General features: G+C 35.7%; 1 protein-coding gene across 3 annotated transcripts in view; it reads right to left on the bottom strand.

The window, feature by feature from the left end:
- Positions 1-12327, bottom strand: part of LOC126853938 (acetylcholine receptor subunit alpha-like 1) — a 121579-nt gene that overhangs the window by 8345 nt on the left and 100907 nt on the right. For all 3 annotated transcript variants that reach the window (XM_050600153.1, XM_050600154.1, XM_050600155.1), the window contains 2 exons: positions 6534-6714; positions 414-1475 (listed from right to left, as the gene is read on the bottom strand). In XM_050600153.1, the coding sequence (XP_050456110.1) occupies positions 414-1475; positions 6534-6714 (1243 nt within the window). The remainder of the gene's footprint in view (positions 1-413; positions 1476-6533; positions 6715-12327) is intronic.

Here is a 12327-nt window from a genome sequence, read left to right as displayed (position 1 = left end):
GCGTTTGGTTTTAAGGTCAGACGTCATACCTATAAAAGATGATGGGGAATGAATGAAGTGTATTTTACGATTGTGTCTTGGGACAACGAATATATCCACAAAGTTTTATTCAACTAATGACTTCTGATTGGTAAGTGTTTGTTGTAAGCAGCTTATTTTTAAAGAAACAAGATTTTACAAAACAAAAAATAATGATGAAGATACGGAGGTCTTTTTCTTGAATTATTCTCGATTTAAAAGTTGTCGATTATTTTCGACAAATAAATACTTGCATCTCGATACTGTAATCATATTAATCAATTATTCGCAGTGCGAACAAGCGTACAAGCGTATAAAATAAAAATATCACTTCTAGCGTTTATTTCTCAATATATAAATAAATTCGTCAATATATAAATAATAATAATACTCACGCTCTCGAATTTGTCCTTGTTCTTGGCGTGCTGAGCGATAAAGCGAGCGTCGTCGATAGTCTTCTCGATCTCGCGTACCAACGGCTTCTCGAAGGTGGGGCTGACGTCCTCGTGAGCATATCCGGGACTAGCTGGCCCGAAGAGATCGTCGTCCGCCCCCGGCAGTGGCAGCGAGGGTAGGGGCTCCTCGAAGCAGGGTGCGACGGTGCCGACGGTGCCGACGGCGCCGAGGTCGTACCTCGTAGCCGGCGGCGGCAGACCGTGCGGCGGTACCTCGTACTCTCCGCTGAACCTCTTGCCGTAGTACGTATCGTACTTATCAGTCTCTGGTACATGGAACACATCGGTGAGGATGCCCTCGGGCGGCTTGCCGTTCGCCGCCTCGACATCGTCCTCGTCGTCATCGTCATCGTCGTCGTCGTCCTCGTCGTCGGCACCGTCGTCGTCGGCGTCATCGTCCGCGCCACGACCCGCGCCGTTCCTACCCTCGTCCTCATCGTCGTCGTCATCCTTCTTCGGCCGCTGAATGAGGAGGAACCGCGGCAGCACCTGGATGAACACCACCCGCACCCAGTTGGACATGCGGTGGGTCACGGGCGAGCGAAAGTTGACGTTCAGCACGGCTATCGTGACGACCACCGACAGCGTCACCAGCACCATCGTGAAGAGCAGGTATTTGCCCAGAAGCGGCACCGTCAACGACGTGGGCGGTATTATCTCGGCCAACAGCAGGAAAAACACCGTCAACGATAGCAGAATCGAGATCGACAGCGAGACCTTCTCGCCGCTGTCGCTCGGCAGGTAGAACACCAGCACCGACAGGAAGGATATGCCCACGCACGGTATTATCAGATTCACCGTGTAGAAGAGGGTCTTGCGGCGCAGGGTGATGTTGAACACGATGTCGGGGTAGGGCTCCTCGCAGCATATGTAGAACGCCTCGTTCCTCACGGCAGGCACTTTTATGATGTCCCACTCGACGGAGATATAATAATCGGTCAGGTCGATGCCGACATCGATTTTATTCGAATCCTCGGTCTGCAGAAGATGCCGCAGGTCGACCTGCAAACATAACGGAGAAACCGAACGTGAGACGAATGAAAACTAGACAAAAATCAACTATTTATTTGTGTGATCTTTTGACCAAGTAGAATATGCAATCGTAAAATCTATCATCTGCGGCAGAGTCGTGATAAAGTTTTCCTAGCCAATCTCGGTTAATTAATTATCGTAATTCTGTAGATGAATAATTTTAGATGTTTCAATATCATGCTATTGTAGAGTATTGTGCTGTTTGAATTTTCAAAGAAAATATTTTCCGCGTAATATTCCAACACTGAGGTTTCGTATCTTTCACGCTTCGTTTAATGTTGGCGTAATGAAATGTATATTTCGCACGCAAATACGCATAAATATTTTATCTTAAAATACGCGCATTTTGCCACAACACATACATATGTATACATATTGTATTATTGAGACAAGTTTTATCAGTAAATATTTAATACAATGTGAATATTTAATATTGCGTAAAATCCGCGTTGTATGTAATAACAATACAATAACAATATAATAGCATACTGAATATGTATGTGTTTATACATCAACTAAAAAAACAATTTTAATTATTATAATTGCACATTAATAATAAAAGTTGAAGTTATTAAAAAATATGTACAGTATGTATTAATATAATAAAAAAACCGGAATTTTTTAATTCTTTCATAAATATGTTCTCCAGCACATGTTATATTCTCAGAATATTCCAATATATTATTCGAGTAATTGTAAAAAAAGACATTTCTGTAACTAGAATGACTATAACTCTCAAAAAAAAAAGAAAAAAAAATATATATATAAAGTAAAATTGTGTGCGAGAGTGTTAATTTTATTTTGTATTTTTAATTAATATAATGTATATTAAAATAAAAATTTCCTTTGTCTATATGCATATATAAAATTTTGTAAGAAAATTTAATGACAAAATAGTGCAAAAAACAATCTAGTTTTCAATTAATTATTTTGCTTTTAGACTGTAAAGTAACTTGGGCGTCGTTAAATCCTTTAAGTTGTTGTCACTATCATATATATTATACATGGACAAAAAGAATTACTATAAAAGACATAGAAAGATGCTGATCTATGATCGTCTAAATATAATATCTTAATCTGGGGCTTCTTCCTTTTGCGATAGCATGGTGATCCGACTCAAGATCTATAATCTAACTAATCTTAATAAATCCCCGGCCTTCGAATCACGATCGTCGAAATGATCTCAGAGGTTTAATTCAAAACTATTGAGCAATAGCTAAATTCAAATTGATATTCCGTTCCGCCTGCTACTCTAATCCTCAATTGCTCGATATCCGATGCGGTACATAATCAAAACACATCGACGAGAGATAAATCAGCAGATATAGCCGAGGAGGGTACTTGGGATGCCCAAAGATTATTATCTTAGTGCGCTGTCTAATCGGTGCTCGGGATAATCCGCATCATGGAAGGAACTTCCTGACAAGGCAAGTATGTATGTGCGACGTAGCCCTACATACCTATGTAAACACGATGTACAAACGTTTACCAAAATTGCAGTCACTTAGAGAACGCAACGTATAATCTTTCGTAAACTGAAGTTGAGTTGTCTCATCTATTAATGCGACGAGTAACGTTTTAATTACTATAGACGAAACTAAATTAATTACTTTTAATAAAGAAAATGCGCGCGCGTATATTTTCTGAGGAATATAAACCCCGCCCTTACATCAACACACAAATTATATTGTTCTGAAATATTTACGTAATATTTCGTATATACGAAATGCCCGAGATACACGTATAAAAGCGAGAATACGGTTCTGCGCCATTCACACCAGAAGAAGACAATAAACGGAATCGTCATTGTGTGCTTTAAACTGCTGCGCCTTGAAATTTATGGACTGCACGACTTCTATTCGAAGACATTTCTGATACAGCTTTCGCGCGATAAATAACATCACGTGGCCTATACGTTGACTTTCACGGTATGGGTTGGATATATGTCGACTCGCATTCCAAAACAATATATGTACATGACATCCATATGTGCATTACTCTTTGTTTCGTATACAAATATTAGAAGCTAAATTAAGAATGCCATTTATTTTAACATCTAATCATAAACAATTTTTAAATTGTAAACAAATAAAAATTTAAAAGTATTTTTATAAATATATGAAAATAAATGAAACATACAACTTTTCAGAGATACAAATACTGGCCCTTTCATTTAATTTCATGTAAATATTTTATTCTATCGAAATATTGATTTGAGATTTTAGTTTCTCGCATTTAATGTTGAAAATTATAAAGATGCAAAAAGAAACATTGTTTTCAAAATGAAATTTGATTTTAATTCAAGGAATACATATAACTAACATCCTGTATATATGTATTTGTGTTCTGTGCTGCGGGGGTTTTCTCGATCAGCTACGAGTCGTCGAAATCTATTTTATCCCTCGCCACAATCGATTTTCTAGGTATACTATTGTTTAAAAGAGGGAGAAACAACAGAGAGAGAGAGAGAGATAAAAAAAGGAAAGAAGGAAAAAAGGAAGAAGAACGGAAGGAACGAACGGGAGAAATTGGATACCTCTAATAGCTGCGCTGGATAAATTCTGGCTATCTCAAAGCCTGCAGACCATGGAATCGGAATAAAGTTGAGAGCCAAATCTCGCGACCGCCATTGGAGTTACTAGCTGATCCTCCCTGGACCACTTTCGAGATCTGTCGATAGTTCGATGAACGATCGTTGCTCATTCACCTTTCTCGCGCCTTTTCTCACCGCACTGCTTGCCCTTTATTCGGATTCGTTTCCTGATTTTTCAATTTCGTTCTTACAAATCAAGAAGTTTTCCTTTTTAATTTGAATTACAGAAGAATTTTACATAACGATCTATTCCAATTCATTCTAACGTTATTTCAATTTCTTTGAAATGAAAATAAAAGTAATTATCGTATCATTAAATTTGTAAACACTATAATAATTAATAAATATAGCTTCCTCCTTGGTCCACAAAAAAAAAATTCTATTGAATATTTTCTATCTCAAAAAAATTCTCAAATCTTTTTAATGTTCTAAATTTGTATTGTTCCATATCGGCATCTACTACTGTTACGTTGAATTTTATTGACATCTATGTGCGATGATTAAACAGTCCGCAAATATTGCAATCAGTTTTTGTATCGATTAACCTTCACTGTTGAATACAAGCGCCGTTCTATCTTCGTATCATCCCCGATGTCTTTTTCGCGATGGAAAATATACTCGATGCAGCCGCGAGACATGTCGCTGGGGAGGGAAATCGAAATCGAAACGCGGAAACGGAAGTTATCCACCGCGTGGGTGGATACGAGGTTGATCACTGGGGGTCCTGTGTTTTCGAAGTGGGGGGGGGGGGAGAGAGTCTAGCACGGACGAGCTTCTACATCGAAGTGGCTTACCCCCGCAGACGCTGGATTTATATCCGCAACTGTACAGCGGTAAAACTCTCACAGACAGGCGGATTTGTCAGTGACGGATATATCCGTCGATCGAACGATGGGTAGGGCTTACTCCCCCGTCGGACTGCGCGTGAGAAAGAATGCGATCGACAGGACAAACAGGCGCCTCGCGAGTTGTAATCGCCAAAAATCGTGACGTTTCATTGACGCGCTCGGTGCTTCTCGCGTTGAAATTAAAACACGCTGTGAAATTCCGTAGGGAATTCCGCGAAACGTATTTCCAATAAAATACACAAATTGAAAAATATAACAGTATTTTATACCAACTAAAAATAATTTGGAAGTATTTCAAAAAAATAATGCGTGTGTAATTGATAGTTTGAAGGACAAAACATTGCAATTTTTAAGTATTTAATTTGCCATATTATATTTCCAGTTAATTTGTCATATAAAGTTATCCGGTAGATCATAGCTATTTTTTTTTCTTTAGATAACGATCAGAACGTAATTCGAGATATAAGCTTGGCTAATTTACGTATAAAGTTAGCCAACGCCGAGAAGAAACCTGTTCTAGATATTTTTTAGATGCTCACATCTAAATTTTTCAATGATAGTTGAAATTATTTTTTGTTTCAATTCTTTCAATTCTTCAAAATTTCAAAAAATGTAAATAAAAATAAGCCCAAATGTCATTCTATAAATTTTTAGATTAATCCAGCTAATTTTGAATTTACACACATTTCCATAATACGTTGTAATTTGTTGTAACAGAAATTTCTGATACTTCTCTTACAAATTTATAAATTTTCATAATAGATAAAATATACATAAAAATAATCTTAAATAGTGTCCCAAAAATTTTAGACATGTAATATGCGTCATTATACAAATAATTGGAGTTAATTTATATACTAAAAAAATTAAATATTATTTATATTTGTATAGTAACAAATATTTAAATGGATTAATATGGATTTGGAAATGCGTATAAAATTATAAATACAATTTATGATGACAATACAAAACTCTTGCTTTTTCAAAATGTACATGTAAAAATATAAATTTAATTTATTGTAGATGTGTTGAGTGCATAACATTATTTTAATCACATCCATACTTCATAAATATATATATTTAAGCCATGGAATATATTTTATAATAACAAACGCACGAATTTTTATTGAAACATGTAATAAAAGCTATTTTCACAACTTTTGAGAAATATGCATGACATATTCCTCGTTTATTTAAGCTCATGCAACATGTGTGCAATAAAGTGTCGTAAAATATTGTACATAAATATTATTTCGCGTTACGCGTTAGAATTTACAAATTCCAATTTTTTTTATATAACCAATTGTAAAACTCTTCGCGAAATAATTCTATAAAATTACAAAAAAATCTGTAAAATAATTACCAGAGCTACAGTTCTGCAATTTCTACTTGTCCTTTAACATACTTTTTAGGCGTTGTAATTATATATTATTTGTGTGTGATATCTCAGTGAGAGATAATTCTCAAAATTATTTTAATACAAATATTTGCCAAGCAAACTTAAGCGTGTGTGTGCACAATCTTTCTTCATAATAATAATAATAATAATTTATAACCCCGTACTATGTATTTGATTAATCTACTTACCGTGTAACCGTCGTAAGTCCACGAACCAAACTTCATAAAACAAGTCTGCTGGTCGAAGGGAAAGTATTCCACGTCGATCTCACAAAATGATTTATAGATTGCCGGTGGCTTCCACACGACCTTCCCCGTATGGTGCAAAATCGCCTTCGTCATGATGGTTACCTCATAATTACCGTCGGCACTGAAACAAAAAAAACAACAACATATTTTAAATAATTTATCATTGAACAATTTAAGATATGATTAATTATTATAACAAATCACATTTCAAAATATCGCTGTAATTCTAATACATATTTTTATACTGACTTATATGCCAAATTATCGATAAATACTTGTTCAATCGAATATATTTCGGAATTATATTATATGACGAGAAAGACATCTTATAATCAACATAATTCTAGTTATCTCTTTTAGATATCTCTTTCTAAATTGTCTGCGAAGAAGAAGAGGAGCGCCGTCAGCGTGCAGCGCAACCGCAACATGAAAGCGGAATATTAAAAGGTTCCTGCCATATGTAAAGCCAATAGAAACGACATCAATCGATATCTCGAATAAAACGAAGCGACGCTTTAAATGTTGCTGTACAAAAATTTGACAAAGCGATGTACGCTTCGATGCGTACATTGAACGCTGAACAGCTGTAACCAATCTATCGCTTTAAATCATCTTCTCCCTGTAAATTCCTTTAGATATCAATTCTCTCTCTCTCTCTCTCTCTCTCTCTCTCTCTCTCTTTCTTTTTCTATCTCACTCTTTGAATTAAACGACAATTAATGTATTAATCCAACAAATTTTTTTATTTTAAAAGAAATATTTTTAAAAAAGAATTAGCAAAACCATCTTTATCACCCAGGAGCGATTAGATACAAAAGGCTTTTTATGAAATTAATCGGTAAATGGAAAATCTTCATTTAAATTAAAACTCTTCAACACAATTATTTTTATATCCTTTTACAGAATAAAAAAAAAAACAATTTGTACATTGCAATCTCATTAAGATGATCTAAACTTGAATTAAATCATCAGAAATGAATCGAGCTGCCGGTTAAAAACTGCGAAATTCGAACGGAATTAACACGGAACGTTACGAATGGACAAACTCGTCATAAGCGAGATGAGAAAATTCGTCGAATAAATGATACAGGTAACCGGTAACATACCCGAGCGATATTACGCGAGACTAAGGAAACAAAAGTACACGGTCAAAATAAACTCGTCGAGTTAATGCGATTTCGCTCGAGGATTTTTGATATAATACATGCCGCGCCGCGGTCAGCTGACGCTGTCGCAGCTGTCACTGCCGCGCCTTGCACTTGTTGCACTACTTTGAACGGGCGTCCGGTCAGCCCATGGCATTCTTATTAATCCGACACGTCACGGCCGTTATGTCGCGCTGTGAATTCTGCTGTGTCGATTCATTTCGCGCCAATTCGTAAATTTTTCATCCATACCGTCTCGCGCTCCGTGACGATATTATCGATCGTGATATTTCCTCACCACATTCGTCGGGACGAAAGAGAGACGCGTTCTTTGACATATAAATTATCGATCGACGAAATAATTCATAGCCTTAGTTGCTACAGGATAACATCATATACGGAGATATAAAAGTATATCTATATATAAGATATCAAAAATGTATATATATGTCAGAGGCGAAGATAATGGTTACTACTAAGTCTCATCAACGGAAAATCAATAATTACGAAAATCATTTAGTATTTCATGTTAATCTTCATAAACGCAATTGTTATAATAAGTGAAGAAATAAATATTCTTTTATTTATAATTATTTTCTTATAAAATAATATATTTAAAAAAGCTCTTATAATTTTTACAATTCTTGAAATATCTAAAATGCAATATACAAAAGTTCACAACAACATAAAATTCTCTTTCTTAATATAAATGAAATAAAAAACAACTAATCGAGAAGATTAATCAGCATTTAAAAAAGAATAATATTTCGAAATCTTAGAAGCATAATATATAAGAGGCTATATGTTTAACGTTAGCTAAATGATTCATGAAACTCGAGTATTCGCTCGCAACAAAAGCTGAATATCGGATAAAGTTCTCGCGCCTGCGAATCCTGTTACACAAGCTTCGCGTTAATGTAGGTCTCCTGCACTTTGTATGGTCATCCAATAATTATATTTCTGTTATCAACCTCCGTATATGGAGAGAAAGAGAGAGAAGAAAGTGCGCGTAGGCTAAAATTAAGAATAGTTTACTGTAATTATTACGATTTGGTATAATGCACGTTATAGTGAATCGTAAAAGTTAAGGCTAACAAACTAATTCAAATAATCGTTAATAATAATGAGAGATGTATGGAAATATAAATTTTCAATAAATTATGAATCTAATTTATCCCAATTTTTGATCTCATATTTTTGAAACCAGACCCACCTACGTAGATATTAATTATATCTCTATTATTATGATATCAATCGTTTATTTTTTCATTCGGTTGCATCTTGAAATATACAGCCATCAATAACGATAGAGACAATATTCCAGGATAATCATCCGAGAATAGATGGTGCAATGCATTCTGTACCGGCCGCGAAGCTTTCAATTATGATCGATCGAACGGTTATCTTCATGAATAGTAAAAGCAGCCGTCACAATCCCGGTAAGCCGGGACAGGAAACTCTGAAAATTAACCTGTGTGTGGAACATTGCTTACATTAACCCCGCAAATTGGTCGTGCTGAATGTTCCAAGGATCGAAAGTCAGCGTTTCCGACGCGCATGCATTAGAGAGGAATAATGATAACGGCGATTCATCTGATAACGCAGGGCGATGATTCAAAAGAATTTTAATCGTGACTCTCAAACGAGACATTTAAGCTTTGTTCTCAAATCTCCTCGGCGAGACGTTGTTACGGAAAGAAATAAATGATATAATCTCGGATGTTATTCTGTCAAAAAAGATGTTCGCTTAACGGAAGAACGAGTCACAATTGTTTTTGCAGTCTCGATTATCCCGTAAATAAGCTTCAAGGAATTCTATTTCCCGTTGAGATTTACATGTAATAAAATAAATAAGCGATAATGCGATAATCTTAAATAAAGTTCCGCTGAATCTTTCAAAGATAGATGCTTATGCGATTACCGTATTTTTGCGTTATAATTTATTTAAAAAAAAACAAAATAAATGTTTCTCGAAAAACAGATAGAAATTATGATATAAAGTCATAATATCTGTATCTCGCCGATTAAAGACTAAAACGTTGCGAGCGCCATGTAAGAAACAAAGAGCGCATTCTGTGAGTTACGTCAAGAAAGTTCGAAGACTCAATTAATCACGTTTCTTTCGTTTTCGGCGTGCTTTATGGCGCGCTTCTTGCGCAGCCACGTCATGTAAATCTCGGAACTCCGTGCAAACAGTAAAACCACCGTCTACGGCTTCGAGCCGCGATGAGAGTCGCATAGCCTTGTCGCAAATCTTAATGATAACGTCGCCGTCTTTTTCTTCCATTCGCGACTGTCTCTCTGGCGGAGACGAGTCCTTGAAAAAACTCTCGCGCAAAAAATTGCGCGACGACATAATGAAAGACGACATCGTTCTCTCGCCGTTCAGCGCCACAAAATTTGTCATGGACCACATTAATTAATTTAATATTCATTTTATTCGTTAATTTTCTCATTGTAGATACGACTAAAATTGTATCTCTTTAAAATCTTTATTTTTAAATCAAATATATTAACTTATACATATATACCTATACACTGCACTGTTCCTTGTAAGTCTACATTGAAAATTTTTAAGGTTTACGTATAATTTTGTACATCAATAAATACATATGTTTGATAAGTATTAATTGAAAAGTAAAATAAATACGAATAAGAAAAAAATACAATTATAAAAATATTTGCTATCACGAAAATCATTTTCTCGGGAACCGAGACTTCAAACTAACACGACGACGACATCAGCGGCCAACATTGTGGATCGCCGGTCATTACGGTTAAGTCCACCGATAATCTTTTCCGCAGCTCGCTCGAGAGAACGTGCGGATCTTGTCGTCTGGACCACATCGGTATCCTCTTACTCGGACAGTTTGTCCTTCCTCAACTAGGTAAGAGCTCGCGCGGGGAAAAGCTTGAATCGTTGCAACCGCATTCCACACTGAGGTACTCTTTATGGCACGATATTACTTACAACCCCTCTCTACTGCCATCCCTCCATCCATCCGGCGATCGTTCCGAGAGAGAGAAAAGCTTCCTATTGTCGTAGCTCTCGATGCTTACAATGTAGCATCCGCGTGTGAGACGGACTTGATCCAGCAATTGATAACGTGGCGCACGAAAGTACCTCTCTGAAAAACTGAATGCGCAAACTTGCGGCTGACACTTGCGACATGCGAGTCAAATGACTCGATGAGAAAAAGAGAGAGAGAGAGAGAGAGTTATTCTACAAATATAATCAAAGTGAGAGTTCAAATACGCTACAAATAGTTCACTATCATGACAATTTTTTCCGCTTTCGCTCAATCGAGTACATTCCTCCTTCCACCCCTTAATTCCTCGTTCCCCCTCGTATCAAATCCGCATCGTTCGAGAAAACAATTGCTATAGCGATCGCTCTTTTTACGCGTACGTGTGCGATTACTCGGAGAGAGGAACGTTGCTTTGTTACCGGGTCATATCCGTTTTCTCGCGAGGCGACTAGAATGGATTACCGCAGCGCGCATCTGGGATGAGCTGCAGGTGCAGTAATCCGGTGATAATGGAGTAACGAGATTCGCCCGCACGTACGTTTCCTGCATATTTTAACTTTGCATTTTGCGGCACGGTAGCACGTACTGCGCTAGGGTCGTTGTGCCTAAGCAACCCTTTGGCCGCCACTCCCTTGTCCCTTCGCGTACATATAGACGTTTATTTATTTCGCCCACGTAAATTTGGTATTCTTGCAAAATGGCAATTTTGCCCGACTATTAAAACAATGTTTCGAACTTTTGCGGGAAATTTTTTCGAATATGATTCCTTTGAATGTTGTACAAATGTATACAATAAATACTAAAGAAATCCGAAAGTAGTACCCGGAAAGGAAGTGATTTCTTCTTGTAAAATAAATCGAAAATGTAAAACAATTTTTTTTTTTTTCATGTGAAGTTTTTATTTTCGAAAAAAGTAATTTGGAAAAATGGAAAATGATTGATAACGTATTTAAACTTATTAAATTTATCTCGATAGGAGCTATTAAAAGGTACTATAAAATTCTCTCTGCCCAAAAAAAAAAAAAATAAAGTTCTTACATAGATATTTTATCTACATATTTTATTTCATATTTTACATATAGCTTTTTCAGTAATTTAAATCATTTTAAATTGTTTGATTAAAGAGAATGTGAAATTATACTTTTGTATTTATGTATTGCAATAATTGCAATTGGAACAATTTTAATTATCCATAATGCAAGATCATTAGAGATCATTCAAGTAAAAAAAAAGTGAATATATAATGAAATTTAAATATCCTGAATTTTAAAATTATCTTTGAACCAAAAGCTCATTTAAATGAGAAAAAAAAATCTATACTTTCTATTTATACTTTATATTTACGCAGAAAATTTCTTCCTTTCAATTATATTGTAGTTTTCGATCCACCTTATACAATATAAAAATGAAAAATCAATAATATGGTGAAGATTTAAGATACTGCCATATGACAAAATAATTTTTTAATCACCGTAACGCATCAAAAGAATGTCACTTATCTTATAATACACACTCACAAACGCATTCAGTAAATATTAAGCAATTTCATGAAATCGAAAG

This window comes from Cataglyphis hispanica, chromosome 13 (genome assembly GCF_021464435.1).
Source record: "Cataglyphis hispanica isolate Lineage 1 chromosome 13, ULB_Chis1_1.0, whole genome shotgun sequence".
NCBI lineage: Eukaryota > Metazoa > Arthropoda > Insecta > Hymenoptera > Formicidae > Cataglyphis > Cataglyphis hispanica.
The sequence above is the reverse complement of the archived record's forward strand: the minus strand, read 5'-3'. Positions and strand labels throughout refer to the sequence as shown.